Here is a 23,886-nt window from a genome sequence, read left to right as displayed (position 1 = left end):
TTAAACTTTGTCACAGGTATGGATTATAGGGGGAAAAAAACAAAACAGTATATACAGGATTCAGTACTATCCATGGTATCAGGCAAATATCTGGGGCCTGGGACCATATGCCCGATGGATAAGGGTGGGGACTACTATGCTGTTGAAATAGTAAGAGTTGTGAACAGGTGGAACAGAGATACAACCATCCCTGTCCTTGGTTCCTTTTGGAAAAATTGCTCAACTGCTTTGGTCTGTCCACTTTTTAATAAAAATAGTTGTTTCTTGTGTTTTTTAGGCAAAATATCACTTACACCCTAAATCTTCTCTAGAAGATAATCCTGTAGATTCCAGCTCACCTCTCCCATTTAGTAGTTGTGTGGCCATGACAAGTGGTTGTAAAGCTTGTACCATCATGGATGCAAGTCGCTGCCCTCTATGCCTCAGCCTCTTCATCTACAAAATTGGAATCATAAAGAATACTTACCACTTAGGGCTGATGTGAGGACTGAATGACTCCATGTTCACATAATTAATGTATATGTAATGTACTTAAGACAATACGTGGCACATAGTAAGCACTATGAAAATGTTAGGTGTTATTTTATATGTAGAATGGCTGTGCAAATATAAACTACTTTAGGAATAATTTGCATTAAATGTCACTTACCAGTGGTCTGCAGAAAATCCCATGAAGCAGAAGGGTCATTGTGTTTATATGTTCTCTTGCCCACACCCACACAAATTATGAGATATTCACAGGTATTTTTCTCGTGTGTTCTTGTCTTCGTGTGTGTGTGTATGTGTGTTTCTTTAATCTCATCATATAATCCATTTTCTTAATTGTTCTTCTATTTCACTGGCTGAAACTCCCTGATGTTGGTTGGGGTAAGGGGCAAAGTGAGGCACTGAACGTGCGCAATGCTGACAGAGGTGAGAAGGTTCTTTCAGTTGGGCAGCGCCCTGGGAGCCAGAGAAGCTCTTCACCTATGTCTCCCGAAGGATTCCCCCCCGCCGACCCCGCAAAAAAAGAAAAAAAAAAAAACGGTGGGGAGAAAACTCTACACATCCCAAATGGGGCGGTGGTTGAATAAGCAGACATCTGCCTGCTTTCTCCACTCGTTAAAAATATACGTGCATTCGTGTACTCAGCCTGTCATGGCCAGACGTTGTGCTGGGCAAGAAAAGAAAAGGGTGGACCAGACAGAAAGCCAGACAAGATGCCCGGCCCTGACCCATGAAGCTTCCTCAGGGCACAGCGCCAGATCTTCCACATGGCAGTCGCTCTCCAGGGAAGCAGAGACCTGGGGTGCTGGCGGTGAGGAAGCCGACGCGCCGCGTCGCTCGAGGCCCCGCCTACTCACCACTCGGGGCCGCCCACTCGCTGCGCGCCCCGGCAGCGCGGATCCCGCCCCTTCAGCTACGGCGGCGGCTGCGCGACCCTCGGCTGCGCGGGCACGCGGGGCGCCCAGCTGTCAATCTTGAGCAAGCTGAGCTTGTTGCCGAGGGAGCGGCGGCAGCGGTGGCGGCGATGGGACCCCGGCGAGAGATCTGCGGCTAGCTGGCTGCACTTGCTCCACGGGTCAGGGAAACGAAGGGAGCAGGTAAAGCCCAGCGGTGCAGGGATCTATACTCGGTGTGCCTCTCCAGTTCTCCCTACCCTTTCTCTTTCTTTCTGCACAAATATTCATATTCATTCTCTCCCCCCCACCACACACACACACACACACACACACACACACACACACACGCTACTCATTCATGTTTATTATAGGTGCACAAATCTCTACAAAAACCATGGTATTAAAATCTGTGTATAAATAAGGGTTAGCCAACTCCATGCTTTGACGGTTTGTGGTTTGTGTTATGTAAGAATTTGGGAGGTATACAGGGAAAACTTACGAGTTTCTTTCCTGTGAGACAAGAAAAGTTGTATAATAGGTTAAAGTTAATCCTATGTATTTGGAGATTGGAAAGCTGGTTTGATTTGTTTTCCAGGATGAATTTAACCCCCACTTGCCCTCCCCACTCCTTTGCCACGTCTAAAAATGTTTAAGTATTTTCATGTTACCTCAGAACCTACTTCTTGTGTAGTTAGAAAGGGGCGCTGGGTGGGGGTAAGACCAAGGGTGATGACCTCAAAGAAAACAGAGCTGGAGTTAAACAGCCGTTGTTTATTCAATTGGTTCCTGGCTCAGCAGCAGAAATGTTTTCAGAACCTTGGAGAGCTCCTTGGGCTCCAGGCCAGCCTTTGGTGAAGGGCAACTGTGGAGTCAATTCCGGCAAAGAAAATGGGGCAGGCGACAGATAAAGGAGGGAGATTTAATCGAAAGGCACAGGCACAGATCAGGGAGGGAGGGAAGGAGGGGGAGAAAGAGGGGAAAGTGAAGAGAGAGAGAGAGAGAGAGAGAGAGAGAGAGAGAGAGAGAGAGAGAGAGAGAGAGAGGAGGAGAAGAGTAGGAGGAAGGAGAAGTGAGGAAGGAAGGAGGAGGAGGAGGAAACAGGGAAGAGGGGAAAAATAATAGTGGCTTGTGTTTTGCTTATCCAGATTCAGGATGCCCACAAAATAAAATTTAGGAGCAAAAAAGTGAATCTTGGAGTAGGTTTGGCTATGGTTCATATACACTGAACCTTCAAAATGCTGAAAACAGTTTGTCAGTTCTCAACTAGGCTTACTCACCTCAAGTCTTTGAAGTTCTCCTGAAAATGGATGGGAAACTGTTTATCAGAAAGAATTATTAATGATCTCTTGAAAAATATGCCCCAGTTATTATTTTATTTTACATGACTAGAGTAATGCAGGAAACCAATAGCTCTATAGCTGGCAATGGCTTTTTAATTTAATCTTGCAGGCACCTGGTTTTCTTAGTCAGATGGAAAGTAAAAATGATCATGATGGGAAGAAAAGGATATAGAAGTGAAGATCAACTTAATGAGTAAATCATCCAAAGAGCCTTACTAAGTATAAAATGCATATAAATAGATCAGAAAAATGCAATGGCTATAAGATTCATTTATTTTACAATGTAATGGAACGGTTTATGTAGTATCTTGGAAGGAAGTAATCTTTTTACTTAGAATTCATAAAATACAAATGAATCCATCTAATTTGTATCATTGATTGCATGGGACATAATTATATTGAAATAAGAATAGTGTTTGTATAGTGTGTTATAGTTTACAGAGTCCTTTTCATTTATATTGCCTTATTTACTCTATAAACTCTCATAAGTCCATTAAAAAGTTACAAAATATATACTTTTATAAAAAAATACTATCTCTGCTCTTGAACAAAAAGTTTTTTGTTAATGTTTTTGTCAATGTGAAATGATTCTTTATAAGTTATACGAATGGATCGTGAAATTTAGGTTTTTATTTGGATCACATTCTGCAGAGATTTTTTTTTTCTTAAATAGGACTGAAGAATGTGCCGTTAAAAAGAAAGTTTAAAGAATAAACAAAAAGAGGAAGAGGACTTCAAAGGTAAGACTCAAACCTTATCACATGTTGATTTATAAGCACCTTGTGATCTGCATGTAGACAAAGAAGAGATTTAAAGAGAATATGAGTTCTTTTCATTTTGGTTTTGGACTTTACATACCTTTCTTAAAATTACATCTTGAAGGAGTAAAATAATAAGATAATTGCATATCATTACCCCTCTGTTAAAAATTACATGGTGGCTGCATAGCCAATGGCTTAGAGGTATAAGAAAAATCTCATAATATAGAGCAACAATCTCTACAACTGAAATGATCTGTTGGTAAAAACACATTTTCAAGTTTTAAAGTCATGCTTATGTAATTCCAGAATGCCTGATTTAAAAGTGGAAAAGCTGTTACCAGGCTTTCATGTCTTCCTGCATCCATTCTGAGTCTTTTAAGTGAATTGGCCATTTGGTTTGGTGCTGAATAAATGGCCTAAATCAGCTGTGTACCTATACCTCGCAGCACTGGCCCTGTAGAAAAGTGACTCTAATGGGAACTTCACTCTCATTATCTCAAAATGATTTTATGGAAGGGAAAAGCAGTATGAAAATTGAATGACAATTTCAAATAGAATAAATAGAATAGGGACTGTGCCTGAACTCACAACTGACTCACACAGAGCCATGGGGAAATATTCATCCTTTTTGTACCTCAATTTTCTGTCAACCTTCTCTTAAGGAGACCATGAAGACAAATACAAAGTCTGTGATACTCTTAGAGAGTTTCATGAAGCATATATTTTTTCTGTTTTCATGGTTATGTACATTTTTAAAGTAAAATAAAAAGTAAATGCATATATTAGACAAATTCAAATTTCCTGTAAGTTGACACTGTAGGATACTGGAACACATAGAGATCAAAATAACATGTGTATGGATTTGTTTGTCAGATAGAGGAATTGTTCAAGGGATCCTCAGCATTTGTACTTCCTCCTGCGGCAAATATCTCATTTTGGTTCTTGTTTTCTTGCAATTATTACTTTCTGAATGCTTCTCCTTCTAATCCAAGAGTCTATTAAGAGCAGACTATGCCTTGCTCATCTTTGTAGCCATTATCTCACATAATCTGGCACATAATTAGGGCTTTAAAAATACTGAAGGAACAGAGGGATGAAAAATGAAGGACCATTCTGGCTGTCACCCACACTGACCTATGTAGAACTCTGTGCCAAGAAGTTTCAAAGTGGTAAACACTCCCTGCCCTTCTGTAGCTTACAATCTATCATGTGCCTGGGCTATCAGATATGACACAATGGAACATCAGTCAATAACAAATGCTATGAAGACAAACAAATTTGAATAAGAGGATAGAGAGTGACAGAGGGCTGATATTTAATATTCTGATTTCACAAAGCCTCTTGAAAGATTTAAGAAGGGGAATTAAATTATGATTGATTTCCTCCTTCTATGGGTATCTGAGGTATGATATGTGCACTGTGTTGCTAATAACTGAATATCCTTTCAATGTATAATTGTACAAGAAATTGAGATGACAGATTATTAAAAGAAAAAACAAGGATGGATCCTCACTTATCAGCCCCTATAATGTCCTTCAGGAAGAACACAAACAACTGCCTCCTCCTAGGTGACCAAGCAGCCAGACACTAATGTTGCCTGTGTTCCATCAAGATGGCCGCACTGGCAGTGAGGATGCAGTGGACTCCATAAGAGCATCCATAAAATGAGTATTCACAGGACTCATTCAAACACAATACTGGAAAATATTTTCACTCACCTCTCTACACTATTTATGCACTTCCTGGAATGTTAAGGCTTTCTCTAAAAAAAGGGAGCCCTCCAGGATCTGTCACTTAACAACAGTCATAGATTTAATGTTACTCTTTTTGCTGCTGTTACTACTATAACTATTGAAATATAAATATCAGAATTCTCATGAAACTTGATCATTAAGTAAATGCCAAGTCAAAATAAAAAGACTTTGACATATCTTTCATTTCTCCTCAACCCTAGTTTGTCATGTAATAATTTCCCAGCTTTTAAAGTGACTTTATAATGTGACTTTGTGTATCCTCTTTATGATACTGGAGGTGTTAATCAGTGAAGTAGATTCCAAATCACTGTAGCATTTTCTATATTGGGTCAAAAAGTTACTGGCTTCCCTATGAAGACTATAACTGCTGAGATTCTGTAGGGGAAAAATTCTCATTCTAATGTGTTATATTTTAAAATTCACGTTCTTCTAAGTGGTCATTCTCCTCTAGGAGTAAATCCTAAGTTAAATGTTTGGTAAGATATACAAACCTCTAAGACCCCCAGGAACTACTAGTTTAGGCCACATACATGTTATTGAAGTTAGCGTATTAAACAAACCATTACACAACCATTCATTCTACTTAATACCAAGTAATTAATCTAATTAATAGCTTAAATGCTCTTTTGAATGGACGATTCATACATACAATAATAAAGCAGAATTTTGGACAATGGCAATCAATCAATGAGGGTTTAGAAAGAGGTGGGAAATTAGTAAACCCAGTTGTTTATCCAACAAAAATAATTTACTCAGTCTGTGTTTCATGGCCAAAGACTACTGGACAACTATATCTGGAAGGAGTCAGAGGTTATGTGGTGCAACCATCTTATCTTAAGGTTGCTAAAACCAGAGCCCAGAGAAGTTAATGAGCTTGCCTGAAATGTCATGACCGGTAAGTTGCAGATCAAGAACTGGCATTAGAGCCCATTCTCTGCTCTGTGTGGTTAGCACAGCACAGGCCATGTTCCTATGTTTGGAGAGGGGGAAAGCCTTGTTAGGATTCCTTTTCTAGAATGTACCTAGCATTGCTAAAAATCCATTTCAACTTAGAGTAGAGCCTTCCATCACTCAGCATCAAAAACATTTGTTTTATGACACTTTCTATATCTCTTATGTGTTTCTATATCCATATAGTGTTTAATAAAGTTAGATTACTGAACCTCATCCTATAAAGCAGAAATAGTTAACCTGGTGTGCTGGGAGCCAGCTGTGCAAGAAATGACTAAAGTGCGCACATGGTTCTACTCTGCATGAAATCTTAATCCTGAGAAAGAATTAGTTCAGATCTAAGAAAAATAAATCTTACTGTTGCTATAACATCTACTTTTTTTACTTGTTTATGTTAAAGTCTCTGATACTTTATAAAAATTTGAAAAACCTATATTTGAATGATTTGGTTCTAATTATCTAAATGTGTGATTCAGTCCATGTATTGTCATGTTTCATCTGCTCCCTGACTCATGGAATAACCTTTAGCAGATGATTCTTCTATGCCTCAGTTTCTTCAATGACAAAGCAGAGGAGTAATAATAACCCTGTCTCCCTTTGACTGAAATTTTGTTAGAATGTCTTAAAAGAAAGTGCCTTTAAAATTGTTCTACTTATATATCACTAGCAATAGGCCCTTATTAATCATCTTCATTGTACAAGCACTAAATAAAAGGTACCAAAAAGTCATCTTGGCATTTAAAATATGAAAACTAGGTTACAAAGGAATTTGATTCATCTGACTTTGCCGTTCTAATCAGGCAAAGTACATTCTAAAACCTTGATTTTTAAATGAAATGGTAATATCCTTCTGAAATTCTTAAAAGTTAAAAAAAAACCCTGCCTACCTGCTCTCTCCTCCTGGGTGATTTCTGTCATGGTAGCTCCACTGAAACAGGAAGAGGGCACAGGCACGGGGAGTTGGGCACTACATGTCATAGTAACCAGTACTTATAAAGATGAGACTATTGGTCACCATCTTCAGTGTCTGATTGCACCATTTATTTTTAAAGGTCGTAGCCATATTTTCCTAAAATTGACTACATTTTCTAACTAAAACCCATTATGGCCAAGGGCAAACATTTACAAGACATTCTTATAGGTTCACTTTGTGGCCATGGGACAGGAAAATGCTAAATATCTCTGGCTTCAATTTAGATTTTAACCCATGATTCTAGCCATCGAAACTAAGTGGCTACACGGGGGCACTTTGCGGAAATTTAGATTAGTTTTTTCCTTGTAGATATACATGATTATTTGATTTTTTGATAAGTAACTGGAAACATTTAATGTCTTCTATTAACCTGAACTATGTACAAGTGCTGAGGAAACCTGGTTCAATTGGGAAAATACCCTTCTGTATTGTTCCTTGCTTTCTCATTTTCAGGTTGTGTCCACACAGGGGAAACCATCTAGAGGATAACTGAAAACTCTAAACAACATTGCATGTCTCCAGCTACATATTAATCTGCTTATATGGAGATCAGAAAACCAAAGGACAGAATAACTCAGAATTCCCTTACTCACCGAAATTGTTATCTTCCAGTAATTCCTTTTATTTTTTGCCATGAATTAATAATCAGGTGCCTCTCTCTATTGGTAATTATTAGGTCAATAAAGAAGAAGTTGGAGTCCCAAACAACCTGTCAGAAATAGAGTTTAATTTAATAATTCTCTGAATTTCTATTTATACTAGACACTTAATGGGAAAAAATAAAAGGCTGGGTCTACTCTCTACATAACACGTTAGCATCCCACATGGACAGATGTATCCACAATAATGACTGAATTACCTGGTGTTAAAGTTAATGAGGTGTAAATTATTGTCCAAGTCATTTGTGATTAATAAAGTATGCAGAGTAAGTTGCTCAGAAGCTTTTTAATAAAGCTTCTGTACAACTTGACAATTAGTTAAAATGTTGAAACAAGATATATTAGATCCAAAGAAAGGCAAAATTTCAAACTGCTAAGAGTAACACTATGTAGTTTCCACAAGGAAACACAGTTAAGCATCTGAGAGGACAGGCCAAAACAAATTCCATCTGTAGAAAGTGAGTGCCTGCCTAATTCTTTATATGTATGTGTAAAGGCTACTGGATTCCAAGAGATTAAAGATTGCTTGTCAAGACAGTAAAAATCTCAGCTTCATTCTTTCTATTTTTCATGTGCTTCCTGCTTAAATGTACGCGTAAATTAAGTGAGCTGTGATGTTATGTCTGGTTTCACTAACGGAAAACCAGTTCTAATCATTGGTAATTTAGGGAAAGTTTGTATTAAGCTTATAAGAATGGCAGGTCTTGAAAAGTGTCTTTTCTCTCAAGAAAAGAGTATTGTTCAAATAAGCTGATATTGCACAGCCTGGTTCTCATCTTTAATATGCCTTCTGACCCTGTGGCCAGAGCCCGTGGGGCTGATACATATGGATGTTGTCATTCCAGCTGGGAAGGATGAGTTCTTGCAGCAATGTCTGTGGGTCCCAGCAGACACAGGCTGCTCCCGAGGGTGGGTACCAGCGCTACGGAGTCCGGTCTTACCTGCACCAGTTTTATGAGGACTGCACCACCTCAATCTGGGAGTATGAGGATGATTTCCAGATCCAGAGATCACCTAACAGGTGGAGCTCAGTATTCTGGAAGGTAAGTCAAGAGCATGTGTTTAACTTGGGAAATGGAATAGTTATTGGATATGGTAAGTACAATACCATTGCTGTAGAGAGTTGTAAGGTTTGGAACTTTGCATGTGCACCCCTCTGGTGATATGAAATGCAGTGTTCATCCCTTAGGAAAGTAGAATGTAAACCATGGGCTGAAGAAAGCCTCTAAACAGCATTATTGTTGATTTTTAAGTTAAACATGAATAAGTACAATTACCATCATTAATTATTATTATTTTTGCTACTGTTATTAATGTGCCACTAAATTCACCAACTGTGAAGCCGCCCATAGGCAAAATACTATATGCTTCTAGCACCCGTTACAGTCATAGTAAGTATCATTTGACAACTTACAATAATTATTAAAAAGAAATAATTGGGTATTTAGAGAGGTTAATGCTGAGACATAATAAAACGTCAGTATTCCAGCTCTAGCTCTACCAGATATGTGATCACGAGGCTCTCTGAGCTTCAACTCCTCCATGAAGGAGCCTTATTGGACAATGTATTCAGTCATTCAACATACAATTAGTGAGCACCTATTCTGTGCCAAAAAGTTTCAAGGTGCTGGAGATTAAAGTGGTAAACAGAAGAAGAAAAAGCCTCTGCCCTCACAGAACTTACCATCTATCATGGTAAACAGACCATTATCAAATAAGCCACATGCTAGAATGTAAGGTAGTGGGACAAGTACAATGAAGAGAAATAAGTCAGGGAGTAATGAAGGACATGTATTTAGATATGCTGATCGTAGAAAGGCTTTCAGAAGAGATGACATTCAAGCAAATACCAGAGTGAGCGGGGGAGCAGACCTTAAAACCATCTAGCTGAAGGCCATTCCAGGGTTGCAAAACAGCAACACAAAAGCTCCTATATGGAAACAAGTTCGATGTGTTTGAAAAAATAGCAAGAGGTACAGTCTGACTAGACTAGAATGAAAGGGGGAAAGGAAAGGCAATGGATTCAGAAAAATAGCAGGGCACAGATGATTTATGTAGAGCCTTATAAATGATAGCAAGGACTTTGGCTCTTACCTTGAGAGATATGAGAAGCCATGTGGACATTTTATACAGAGGAGTGAAATTATGCTATTAATATTTTAACAGGAAAATTCTGACTAATGTACAAAAAAGAGGTTATAGAAGAAAAAAGGTAGAAGCAACTAGATTATTTAGGAGACTATTAAAGCACCTCAGCAAGAGATGATGGTGGCTTAGATTAAGGTGATGTTAGTGGAGATGATGATAGGTAGTCCAATTTAGCTAAAGTTTGAAGGCCAAGCTGTCAGGACATGCTGATGAATTAGATAAAACCAAGTGGAGTCAAACATGACTTCAAGGATTTCAGCCTGAGCTATTTCATGAATGATGTTATCATTTACCAGGATGGAGAACCAAGGAGAGCAGTGGGATGGGTAGGGAACTGAGAGTTTGATTTCAGTTGTTTTATTGCTGATGCCTATTGCAAGTGGTGGTCCCTAGTGACAATTTAAATATACTGATCTGCGGCTCATGGATTGGGAATCATTAGTATATAGAATGTGCATAAGGCACTAGGCTAGATGATACTACCTGGGAAGACAGCTGGACATAGAAGAGAAGGGTCATTGGGACATTCTAACATTTAGAAATCAAGGAAAGGCTGAGGATTTGGGAAGGGGTGCTGAGATGCAGCCTTAGATGATGTCTCTGGTCCCATCCAGCTTTAATATTCGGTGCCTCAGGGGTTGCCAATCATCCTGACTTTCTCCCAAAATATCTCAGAATTTTGGACATTGATATTGACATAAATTTGCAATTAATTGGCAATAGTGTAACAGGAGACAAAATACAGCATGATTGTGAACATGGACTTAGTCCTCCTACTATGTGGTTCAAATCTCAGCTCTTCCATTTAATAGCTCTGCAACTTTGGGCAAATAGGTGACCTTAATGGGACTCTTATGGTGATACTTATAGTGCCAACCTCATCAAATTGTGAGAATTAAATAAGATAATACTTACAAAGAGCTAGAACAATGTCTGATATGCACTTGTGTTTTGTTTTGTCCATGAGTCCTTGCTATATGTTCCTTGACTTTCCCCTTCCCTTCCTTTTCCCCTGCCCACCCCTCCCTCCTTCCCTCTTGTCTCTGTTGGTTTCTTTTCCTTTCAGTGTTGCTGGTCTTATTTTCCTTGCATCTTTGTATTGTTGGTTAGGTTCCACTTATAGGTGAGATCATATGGTATTTGTCCTTTGCCCCCTGGCTTATTTCACTTAGCATAATGCTCTCAAGTTCCACCCATGCTGTCGTGGAGTTTAGTAGTTCTTTTTTTCTTTCTACAGCATAGTATTCCATTGTGTAAATGTACCATAATTTTTTATCCAATCATCTACTGATGGGCATTTAGGTTGCTTCCAACACTTGGCTATTGTAAATTGTGCTGCTATGAACATTGGGGTGCATAGGTTCTTTTGAATTGGCGTTTGGGGATTCTTAGGATATAGAATAATAAGCTTAAGCATTCAATGCCACATGGAACATTAAGTCCTGAAATGGAAATAAAACCAGAAATCTAGTTAATAAAATACTGGATAGAATAGTTGGTAACATAAGTTACCCGAGACCTGTGTTAATTCAAAATTTCATTCATGTCACATGCTCTGTATTAGAATTGATCAAGCTATCATTTTGACCCTGTCACTTCTGATGAATTCTTACTGGCCTCGACCAATGAAATAAGTAGCCAAGCTTGGCACATATTGTATTTACCCACATAAGTGGGTGGTTGTTTCAGTATGTGTCAAAAAACAAATATTTGCCTCACAGATCTGTTGTGCCAAGAGCCTAAAATGCCACTGACATATAAAATATTGTCAGCATTTGTGTAGATCCAAAGCACTGGTGGTTATGTGATTTGTGGTGCTATAAATTCATCAAACAACCTAAAGGTATGGATTTAAAATAAAGAACTCACAGTAAATTACCAAACCCAGAATTTAGATTTCAATATTTTTTCTCTTTTATTTTATACAAACAAGATCCAAAAGTATTTGTCCCTGTTGTGCTAGACCTACTGCAGAAAGAAAGAAAAAAAAACAGGCAAAATCCATGGCCTCATAGAGATTATCGTCCAGCAAAATCTAAATTTTAGGTTCCTATGGGAATCCGTAAACTTGGACTTTCAGTACCCTACAGTCAACCCAAATAACATAAGAATTACTGTCTTAAAGACCTCACCTCTACCAAGGGAAAACCAACCACTCTTGGCTTCTCTCCTCAGAAATTTAAGTGAATTCATTTCAGTAGGTTTATGAAGTGCTTTCTACCAATACAGAGAAAATCACTGGTTATACATATGGTTCTATTATGATTCTTTTCCATGTTTTTTTTTCTTTCACTTTAAATTGCATCTTAGATGGTTCAAGCTGTGGGCTTCCCCTTCCCCCTCTCCCATCACAGGGTGCCTCTGCTCATAGAGCCTCAGTGGGACTCTGCCCTCAAGCCAGGTCCTAGCTGTGGGCAGCATGGAGGCACTTCATGAGGATGGAGATGGGAATCAGATGGGCCAGAGTTAGAATCTTTGCTCTGTCACATGGATCTACACATTATCTATCTCACAGTGCTATCCATTCTACAAATGTATATATGTCCACTATGCACAAGAATATGTGGTAGGCTCTAGGATTCAATTGTGAATATGATGTTATTCTTCACCTATAAATAAGATATAGCCTTAACTTAAAAGAGTTAGAAAATAGGAAAGGTAGATATATACATATTGTTACAATCTAACTAGTAAACATTCCCCTAAAAATTGTCTAGGTAAGTTACTAGGGAGCACAGGGTGGTGAGAACCTGATGTAGTCTGAGGAAGACATAGCTTCACAGAAAAGATCAACTGTGGTCTTTGCAAAGACAGGAAGGAAGCTTTGCAAAGACAGAGTCATGATAGAAGATGATATGATTGAGAAACTGCAAATAGTTCAGGGTGCCTGGGTAGTTAGAAGTTAGAGGAATGAGGTCAAGAGATCAATGTTGGATTCTCTTGACCTCATTCTCTGTGCTTCGCAGGTTCTGTATTACCTCATGGTTGCCTCAGCCTTTACTAATTTATCCCAGTGCCTGAAAGAGCTGCCATATGGAAAACTCTGTGACATGGTCCCACCTACCCCCAGCCACCTTCTGCTGCTGCCAAGGTAGAATTCTTCTTTCTTATCCTTGCCCTAGACCTTCACCAAAGCTGTTGTGCCTTGATTGTGCAGCAAACAGCCTCAGCATGGCAGGTATGAACTAGTGGGAGCAGTCTCCTCACACCCAGTCATACTCTCCCCACCTCAGGGTTATTCTCCTTTTTACCTTCTCTCTTCAATCCATATGAGAAACCACTCAAAGGTACAAGGCAAGTGCCTCCTCCACAGCTTTATGAAAAGTGAAAGTGACTGTAGTCCCTCTCTTTTCTCTCAAGACCCTCCTCCTATCACTCCAGTTTCCCCCCTAGGCTAAGCTAGAGCTTCAGCTTACATCTTAGATTTCTCTCCCAAGTTTTGCTAGACATTAAGGAGATATTTCCATACTAAAAATGAGAGGAGCTATGGGAACCTCTTAAGAGAGAATTCATGTGGTATTCATCCTGTTTTTAAATGTTTCCTCAGATGACACTTGAAGAAGGATAAGACTAGCAATGGAGGCCATCAGAATGCAATTGTGATGATCAGAATGAGACACAATAATGGTCTGCACCATTAGAGTAGCTGTGGCAATGGAGAAGAGAGACAAGATTCAAGAGAGTTTTGTGAGGTAGAACCAATAAGATTTAATTAACTATTGACTGAATGTGAGGAAAGAGTCAGTGAATGGGTTGCTGGCTGGAACACAGATAAGAAAAATGAGAAAGGAAGGAGGAAGGAAAGAGTATAATTTTGTACATTTGGGTTTGATGAGCCTTTGAGACCCCCTATTGTCTACCCCACCCTGTGCTCCCAGTAACTCCTAAGACTACTTTTAGAGGAGTGTTTATCACATTGGATTGTAATAATTCTCCTATTGACTGTCAGAAATATGAGGCTCCAGCCCAAGAGAATGATTTAGGCTGGAGTTACAGATTTGGAAATCGTTGGTATATAGGTGGTAGTTGAAACGTTAGCCACAGATAAAAGCCTAGAGGAAATATTGAACAAAAGGTATGAGTCAAGGATGAAAGCCTGGAGAACCTGGCAAAGCAGGCTGAGAGTGAGTTGTTAAGGAAGTAGATGTAGAATGAGAAGAGTTTTATCAGGAATAACAACAGGGGAGAGTTTTAAGAAAGCATGAGTGTTTTACATCAATGACTGCAGAACATTCAAATGAGATAAGTAGAGAAAAATCACCTGGGATTTGAAAATTAGGAGGTCATTAGGGACCTTGGAGAGAGCAATTTCAGTGAAATCATGGAGGACTAAGCTTGGCTGTCAAAAGGAGGACTGGCTTCAAGCAGTAGCTAGGGACGAACACAGGATCTAAAATAGGTTTTGAAGACTGAAGCAACTGAATGTGTTCATATGTTAGAGGGACAGAGCCTCTGTAAAGCAGAAAAGCTAATGCAGGATAATGGGTATCACTACCCAGGCGAAGGGGGACTGTGAAGACAGTAGGAGGTAAGGCATGTGAAAGGACCTAGATCATAGCCTGGCATAGGTTTTTGACTTTGTTAAGCTCCATGTCCCTACAGGCAGGTCAGGCAAGAAGGCCAGGACATAAGTTTGAACCTGTCATCACTGCTGGCAAGTGACACCACTCATAGCTCAGATCCTGCTAAGGAGAGGTCAGCAGCAGCCCCTGGGGCTAATGAAGAAGAAAAGCCAGTCTTCACTCTTGATGTGCTTCCTTTGAATTACCTCTAACCCAGATGGCTCCTTTCACATTTAGCTCCATCCAGCATTTCCCCCTACACGCTGTTCTCCCCTGCCACAATAGTTCTTGCTTCCAACAGTCATTACTGCCTCCTCTCTGCCAGAACAGCTGCGTTGCTACTGCTGCCAATTCTGCTTATTGAAGGAAACTGCATTTTCAGAATTCATCAGCTCACAGCGATACAACAAAGGGGATATTGGTCACAATAACAGCAGTCTCTGGCTTATCGCCCCAGCAGCAGAATTTCTGGAACCCAAATTCTTCTCCCTATCCAGTCCTCTTTGCCAGCAGTGGGGACTGGATTTTCACAGATGGTCCCCACAGCCAGGAGAGTCATCAGAAGTTGCAGCTCAAAAACTGTCCTTGCTGTTGCCTTGCTGTTGTCACAGCCTCGGAAGGTTCCTATCTCTCAGTATCAGTATTGTTCAAACCACCCCATGGCCCAGGCTGTTCTGGTAAGCGTTGGGGAGGCCCCAGGCCCAACAGCATTTAAACTCTTCTGAATGACCCTAAACAGGGCTACTTTGACCTCTTAGACCCTTAAAAGACCTCTGTGTTGCATTTTTAAAAACTTTAATAGAGCCCCTATCCTCCTAGACCTAGGACCACTTCAACTTAGAGCTGTGTCCAGGGACAATTGTTATGATAATGTATAGCCTCGCTCTCCAATTTTTTTTCTTTCCAGTATTCCAACATGTGCCAGAATTAAGCTCATGTATGCCAACATCCTTCCTCACCTCCATTACAGGCTCTGGAAATTTAAGACACAGGAACTTGGGATCTCATCATTGCTCCTTCACGCCCACCATCCCAAGCTCTCCCTGACATGTTTTAATAGATTTGGAGTTCCTCTCTGGGCACACCTCTTGAAGATTCTCATTAGACTTGCATTGATGGCACCCTCACAATCTTTGGAGTTAGCTGTTCTTTACATTGTGCTCCCCTCCGCAGACATCTCTGATCCATGGATATAACAAGGAAAAGGGAGAAGGCTCAGGAAGCCAGCCACTTTCCAGTTCTTAAAGTGAGCAGAAGTTCTGCCATCTGCAAGTCATGGTTTGCCTTTTTAGCTTCTGAGTGACACTCCAAGAGTGGATTTTAATCTGTAAAACACTTGCTCAGTTGAGGAGCCAACTGCTCTGAGAATCAATCACCTGGCTCCATATTCAGCAGTCTGGTGGTTTAGGTTAGTCAGTCAGGAATATTTATTGAGCATGGGTTGGAATGAGAACTGTGGAGAGACAAGACAGAAATAGAAGATGGAGAGCTTTGGCCTCAGTTGCTCTTAAGAACCTCAGAAACTAAGATGGATACATTTTTGCTGCCCTCAATTTTTGAGAATTAGTGCCAGCTCTTGAGGAGGGAAGTAATTTAGAGACATATGAAACATGTCACCATGGATATTTAAGTTAATTTAGTTTGTGCATTCAGAATTTTCCAATGTGAGTCATTTTTTTAAAGTTATTTTTAAATAATGGTTAGTCTTTGAAGGTAAATTTATTCACCACCAGTTTTAGAAAAATGTAGAAAGTCATTTGAAATGTTATATTTTACAACCCAATTTCCCCTGTACTACTTATATCTTATGGAGAATAGTTTCTATTTTTTTCTGAAAAGATTATATTGACTCTTTTTGTTTTTCAGTATCCTCACAATATTACATAATGGAATTTTGTCCATGTATGGTAACAAAAGCTCTGTTACAATAAAAAAATAATAGCAAGTAATATACAAAATAGTAAGTGGTGAAATATCATGAGAAAATAAAACAGGTGGGGAGGCTTAGAAGACCAGGGAGGGTTAGAGTCCAGTCAAGTCATCTCCTAACTGAAGGACCTTGAACTGTGCCTCTTCACCCCTATGAACCTCAGTTTCTTATAAGTGAAATAGGAATAAGAGTATCTACATCTCCTAAGGCTGGTGAGGATAAAGCAAAAACCACACCTAACACTATGCCTAAACCATAACAGATGCTGTCAACCAAAGGTCACTGCCATCAATCCAATGCCAACAAGAGTTTCCAATCTGGAGTGTGGTAAAAGGAGAAACTTTACTCAGGTAAAATAATTTGCAAACCAGAGAAACTCAGCTTTTGGGAGAAACTGAAAGTCAGTTCCCCAGAGACAAAGGGAGGTCTGCCTTATATAGAGAAAGTTCCCACCCTGGCCCCTGATTGGCCCGTTTTCGTGTAAATGAAGAATCTAAATTTGTGGTTTCACTGGTCTAAATAGCACTGTCATGATTGGTTGGAATTGCCTGTTCTGATGGTCATTATGGAGCTGCTTTAAATAACTGGTTAGTAAATATGCAAATGAGGACATAGCTGTGTGGCTCTGATCAGATGAGGCAGATCTCAGCCTGTTGGTTGAAGTAGGAAGCCAGGGACTCCTTTATAAGGGCCAGAGCACACTGTGCAGGAGCACCATGCAAGTGGCCACAGCTCAGCCTGTGACTTTCTCCTGAAACGCAGTGTGTATGAGAGGCCCTGCCAGCAATGGTTGCTAGACTCCAAATAGGAATTTGAGCCCAATTAACCATAAGGAATTCTTGCTGGCAGATATATTTCTTCTTGAGGTTCACAATGCTCAATAATACTAGTTCTCCTTTCCCCCCTTTGTTAAAGTGATGGATTTGCAAATGTTTTCCTTCTATTATCTAAACCCTCTTTATTAGTGTCTTACCCTGAAGTTTAATAAGTAGACATGTTAAATAAACATACTTTAAATATTCAAGATTAAATGGTGTTATGCATTGGGTTATTTTTCCAACCTTGTTATTCTACCTAAAAACAATTAGAAGCAGGAGGAAATGAAAATTATGTTTAAAAAATAAATAACTATTATCCGTTCTTTATTCTAAGTACTGAATAATTGTTGTAATGCAGTTGTTAATGTAGCATAATTTTACGAGAGATACATTTCCAAATAATAACAGCTACTTATGACCGTGTATTACTTAAGCAAAGGGCTAAGTCTTTCATGCATGGTCTCGTTTAATCCTCACAACATCTCTATGAGGTGGGTGCTATATCATTTATCATTTTATAGGTATACAAGAGCATTTAAGTAACTTTCCTTATATGATTCAGTGCTAGTTCACACTGCTAGAATCCAAGCCTGTGGAATTAACTCAGAAGTTAATTCCAAACCTCTGAGTTTAAACCACCACATGGTATATTACTTTCCATCTTCAGCATGTTACATTTTATTAGAACTTGAGCTGTTGCAGTGTCATTTCCATCTGCTACTCCTAACACTTCTCAGCATCTGCCCAAGCCCAGCCCAGTGGATCCATGTTAGAGAAAGAGCCCTGGCCTCAGGTCAGATCTGTGGCTGCCAGCCCGGCCTCTGCAACTTGCTAGCTGTTCGTCCTGGGCCAGTGACCTGCCTTCTGCAATGTTACGTTTCCTCAGCTGTGAACTGGCAACTATGGTTCCTTCCCCACTTACTTGGGGAAAGGGTGAGTAGGTACAGACTGTCAATGTCTTCCAGCCAACATACCAGGACATATCTCTACATTGAATGAGTTAAGCTTATTACCCATCACAGTGAGAGAGATGGCACCATGAGGGGTCCTGAGGTAATCCAATAAGGGAGTGGGAGGAAGGATGTGTTACAGGATGTGGGCTTTGGTTGGGTGATTTGGGGGAGGGCTGAAGGAAAGAGGAGTTCACTCGGGATTGTTAGGGGCAATTCTATGATTGAATTTCTTAATGAGTCTTACCTATTGGGAGGGCAGCTTAGAGTGAGACAGAAGATGTCATTGGTAAAGGAACAGCCATCATTTATATTGGCAGAGAGGAGAGGAGGTGCTGGGTATTTGACCTTGTTTTTATCTATGCTTAGAGAAAACTATGAAGTAGTCTTACTTCATCACCGGGGCAGAATGAGCTTGTCTGATGATATTCTGTGAGACTGATTGTGCCAACAGGAGAAAAACATGGCCTCGCTGTGAACTCCAGGCAGCTTCTAACAACATCAAGGCCTAGTGAAGAGAGTCAGGCCAGCTCCTGGATGTCAGGGCTGCTTTTCTCTTCCTCCAGACCAAAAGGGACAATGTAAGCAAAAGGGGATTTTGTCAACTGCGAAGCATTGTACACACCGAAAGCTCAAAGGGAAAATCAAGACAGTGATGTAGTTTCTGGTTGGCAACAAAATCAGAAAGGTGCTCCTTTCACCTTTTTGAACCAGATAATTATGTAGGCTTCTTATACATATTCGGAGTGACTGGGAAAATTCACTTGCCCAAAAGAGAAGTCCTGCCTTGCAGGACCCACAGAGAGCAGAAGCATTGTGCTTATCTGTCTTGTCTCATTGTGTCTTTCTCTAGGTCGGACTCATCTCCGGCACAGTCTTTGTGATTCTCGGACTGATTGTTCTGGCGGTGGGCTTTCTTGTGCCCCCCAAAATCGAAGCCTTTGGTGAAGCTGATTTCGTGGTGGTCGACACACATGCTGTTCAGTTTAATGGAGCCCTTGACATGTGCAAGCTGGCGGGAGCCGTGCTCTTCTGCATTGGGGGCACATCCATGGCTGGGTGCCTGCTGATGTCAGTGTTTGCTAAGAGCTACTCCAAAGAAGAAAAATTCCTGCAACAAAAGTTCAAAGAGCAGATTGCAGACATCAAGGCCCACACCCAGCCTATTACAAAAGCTCCAGGCCCTGGGGAAACAAAGATACCAGTCACTTTGTCCAGGGTTCAAAATGTCCAGCCTGTATTGGCAACCTGAACCATCCTCACCCCCACCACCACCTCCTCATCCTCTCCTCTCTAATTTACACACATGGTTACAATGAAGCAGGCCAGCTTTTGAGGTGATAAGGATTGGGCATTGATTTGTCCCATGGCTATGCTCGGCTATGGGCAGCATAGGGCATGAGCTCACACACTCAGCTCAGTGGCTCTAATGAGGGTGGATGCCATGTGTCAACCTGAGTACAGGCACCCAGCTGCTTAGAGGGTGCTGCTGTGTGCCCGCCAAGAGCCCTCTGAAACTCCCCTCTCATAGATTGTGGCTTAGTGTCATGTTCCGTGTTATTGGAAAGCCCTGAACAGTTTAGACCAGCCTACCAAACACTGACGTGGCCTGTTTTATTTTCTAACGTTGGTTTTTCTAATATTCCCTGTGTGGTGCTACCTACCATTCCTGTCTCACTGTGTGTAAGATATTGTCATATGTGGTCTTAGAAAAATCAAGTTCCCTGATTTTGACCCAAACATTATTAACCTTCTAACTATATAAGATATAGTTAAGAACACGAGGTTCTTGAGATTGGATATATTTATCAGAGTTCTTCACAAATCTTTTTTCTTTTCTCTAGTTTTCTTTCATGTAAGCTAAAATATAACCTTAGGAGGAAAATTTGTGTTGGGAGTATCTATTGATGTAAGCAGTATCCAAATGCACTTAATCAGAAGCCAAGAAATTTGATTCCTACTGAGAAACAGCTGTGTGACCTTGGGGAAATCATTTAACTTCCCAGGCCTCAGTTACCCCATTTATATGGGGTCCTGGGCTGTAATGTCTGAGATCCCTTTTCCTGCCATGTGTCATTGGGTCTCCCCAACCCCCAGAATGTTTACAATGTCCTATGGCCCTCGCCACAGTGAGGTGAGGTTCTTTGAGACTTGAACTCCAGGAGAGTCTCCAAGTCAGCGGCCTCCGTCCACCTACCCTTAAACATGTAACCCAGCAGTTTATATGAGGCTGCAATATTTTTATAAAGACGAAAGTAAGCCATCCTCAAATAAGAAACCACTGAGTAGATATTAACATTAAAAGGGATTTTCTTTCTCCAATAAGACATTTTATTCTCCAGCAAGATATTCATCTCATCCCTTTGCACTTTTATTTAATCTGCGAATTTCAATGGACTGAGGAAAATGGAAGATGTGACCTTGGTATTCATTCTGTCAGAATTGGTGCCCCTTCGTATTTTGTTTCCCCCTTTTCCCTTTCCTTCACTGGATAAATAAAATATGTGAACCAGCAGAACTTGAATTGCATTGTCATGCCTTCAGTGTAGCTATTTTCTCTCCAACATGTAATTTTCCATTCTGAGGCTGAATAAGCTCTGCTCTTCCCCTGACTAAATGGAGGAATGAATGAAGCAATTAGTGCTCTTTGTGCACACTGTTTATTTTGCCTAGTCCAGCATAAAACACAGGGAAAATCAGCCCCTCAACAAGTATCGTTGGCCAGATTTAGGGGAAATCGTTCCAGTTTCCTCAGGTTCTCTCCCTTCCTGTGGAAATGCCATTTTAACTTTAATCTTTGAAGGCTTCTACAAGCTCCCAAGCATCTGTTCAAGGCAACAGCATATGAAACTTTCCATGGTTGCTTCTGTGCTGTGTACCAAGGAATCTCTGAGGATGACACTTGACTTTTAAAAGACTCCAAAATGAGAAGTAGTAGCTATCTAGCATGGAGACTTTCAGGTACAAGCATGGTAGCAGCCATTAAAAAAAAAACAAACAAAAACAAAAACAAAAACAAAAACAAAAACAAACAAAAAAACCCAGCTCTCTTCCTCAAAGGCCTGAAAGAAACCAACATGAATAAAGTAGGAGCTGGGTCTCAAAGCGTACCTTAGCCTATCCTGCCTTCCCTGTACTGTCCAGGTTTTGGGGGACCAGGAACTTGTAAGGAGGAGCGATTGGGGGGTCTTGTAGGAAAGTAGACGAGGAAGCTGAATGGCATAAGACATACAAAGTACACCTTGGTCTTTGGAAAAAGGACAGGCCATGTGTAATCAGAGGACAGGGAGCAGTGGACTAAAGACTTTTAAAGTGGCCCTGGCCGGGTGGCTCAGCTGGTTGGAGCATTTTTCCATACACCAGAAGGTTGCGAGTTCAATCCCTGGTCAAGGCACATACCTAAGTTGTAGGTTTGATCACCAGCCTGGGTGTGTGCAAGAGGCAACTGATCAATGTTTCTCTCCCATGTCAGTGTTTCTCTCTCTCTTCCTCTCCCTCTAAAATCAATAAACATATCCTTGGGCGAGGACTTAAAAAGAAAAAAAAAAGAATTTTCAAGTGATTTTCAGGCCTGACTGAGGTGACATCAGTGGTATGACAAACCAGGTAGTCTTAGAGCCTTGGCCTCAGCCTGGTTGGCTGCACCAAGCCAAGCCTTCCCTCCCTTCAGGACTGAAATGTCTAGAGCAAAATGAAACCGCATACCTATCGATGGGGATGGAGGTGGGAGAGGAGGTGTTGAAACTGAGAAATGAGTTCTGGCCTGGAGATCGTGTAAGCAGGGGCGAATGGAGTTGGTACAAACCTTAGATGATATGAGCCCACCGCAGGCAGAAGACCCCCACCCACCTCATGTCAGCACTGACACAGCAACCTCTATCTGCCTGGGCGCTTCCAGTGGCTGGACCCTCACGGACTCAGAGTGCCAGCCACCGCATCTTATGATGGCCCTATATGGTTGGAAAGCTTACTCTCATGTCCTTCCAAAATCTGCCTTTCTCACCCCTCTGTGCATTGGACAAAGGTCTAGAATTCAAAGTTACCTACAAGTTTAACCCCTCTTACAAAGGACCCCCTAACCCACCACCACTGCAAGCTATGAGTTTTTAAAATTCAATTATTTTTAATCCTGTCACCTCTGACTTCTTCAAGAACATTGTTCTACATAGTCCCAATGTTCCTAATTGTCCATGCCACCTACCAAATGGGATTCCTAGAAGTTTTAAATTATATAGGTTATAGATTCCCTAACTTCATTAATTGCCTGACTAACACAATGCATAAGCACACAGGACTTCCAGCCAGAAAACTGATGACAAGAGATGTGTCAACAGCTCCTCTGTGCACTTCCATGGCTTCCTGTGACCTGCCCTACTCCCTCCCAGTTTTATTCTGGAACATGTCCTGGACCTGCATGCTAGTCATATTTAGCCAATCTCTCCTCTAAGTGTGCCTGCATTTTCTTGCCACTGGGCCTGCACTCAAAGCTTATTTTCCTAACAATAACCACTTGGCCATTCTCTGGCTCTTGAACTTATTCAAGGCCACATCAAGAAACAATAATAATAATAATGAGCTAATATGTATTGAATGGAAGACATCATTGAAGAAGTTTATGTATAGTGATTCATTTAATTCTCACCAAAAACTTAGAAAGTCCAAGCTATTATCATATGACCAATTTACACAGGAGAAAACAGGCAAAGAGATAATATGTGCAAGGAGAACTAGTAAGTGAAGGAATCAGAGTTCAAACCTGAACAGCCTGGCTCTGCAGGCTGCAGCTGCTCTTTCATTCCACATACTCTTCTGCCTCTAGAAATGTCACGTGCTCTCTGCAGCTCTCTCTCTCTCTCTCTCTTTCTCTCTCTCTCTCTCCCAGTTCAGACTTAATGTCTCTTCCTCAAGTACCAGCATTCTGTACAAACACATTCTGTTGCACTTATCTCTCTTTATTATAGTGATTTGTTTACACATCTGTTTCTTCCATTAAAAGCTAGACTCTTAGTTGCTTGGGTACAGGCAGCATGACTTAATGAGTGGTGAACCCTTAAGAGTAAATACATAAAAGCTGAATGCTACTATTATGTTGTCATTTAAAACAATTATTGCATTTTTTACCTAGAGCTAGGCCTTGTGCTGGCATTACAGAAAACAAAAGAGATGCTTAATAAGGAGATAAAAAATTTTTCATATTTAATGTATATATGTGTGCATGTGTGTATCTACACGAAACCTGAGAGTAAGGCTATGGGTACCCCAGAGCAAAGCTTCTCCTCAGTCTAACATTTGGGTTTGGGGGAGCCCAGCCTAATGGCTATCTTGCCTTTACTCCATCTAAAAGCAAAATCCTCCAGCCAATGAGCCCTCATCACAGACATAGAGCTACCAGTCTGTCTTCTCATTCCTGGGAGAGTCTGATGAAGATCTGGACCTGCCTGGTTAAGAGCAGAGTAAATTGTCTCCAGCAGTCCTGGATAAACAGACCGATCCTTCATTCTTAAATAAGACATACAACCAGAATCATCAGACATCTGAGGGAAACCAGCATCTTGAAAGAGGATATACATAGAAAATAATAGACTCTGTGGGAAATATATTTCAGAAATCACAAGACAACTCTTAAAAAATCTAATTAGTCTTCCAAAAAAATTGCAT

At 40.5% G+C, this 23,886-nt stretch overlaps 1 protein-coding gene across 1 annotated transcript; it reads left to right on the top strand.

The window, feature by feature from the left end:
- Positions 1–1,474: 1,474 nt before the first annotated feature.
- Positions 1,475–20,720, top strand: NRSN1 (neurensin 1). Its single transcript, XM_054592063.1, has 4 exons — positions 1,475–1,583; positions 3,396–3,462; positions 8,666–8,863; positions 19,082–20,720. The coding sequence occupies exons 3-4, from the start codon at positions 8,675–8,677 to the stop codon at positions 19,478–19,480; spliced, it is 588 nt and encodes a 195-aa protein (XP_054448038.1). The 5' UTR covers positions 1,475–1,583; positions 3,396–3,462; positions 8,666–8,674; the 3' UTR covers positions 19,481–20,720.
- Positions 20,721–23,886: the final 3,166 nt, after the last annotated feature.

The sequence above is a fragment of the Pteronotus mesoamericanus genome, unplaced genomic scaffold (genome assembly GCF_021234165.1).
Source record: "Pteronotus mesoamericanus isolate MK-2021 breed Mesoamerican mustached bat unplaced genomic scaffold, CSHL_Meso_final scaffold_31, whole genome shotgun sequence".
NCBI classification, from domain to species: Eukaryota; Metazoa; Chordata; class Mammalia; order Chiroptera; family Mormoopidae; genus Pteronotus; species Pteronotus mesoamericanus.
The sequence above is the reverse complement of the archived record's forward strand: the minus strand, read 5'-3'. Positions and strand labels throughout refer to the sequence as shown.

Coding starts and splice junctions, on each gene's coding strand:
- NRSN1 (XM_054592063.1), top strand. CDS start 8,675: ATGAGTTCTTGCAGCAATGTCTGTGGGTCCCAGCAGACACAGGCTGCT. Junction 8,864..19,081: donor GGAGCTCAGTATTCTGGAAG/GTAAGTCAAGAG, acceptor GTCTTTCTCTAG/GTCGGACTCATCTCCGGCAC.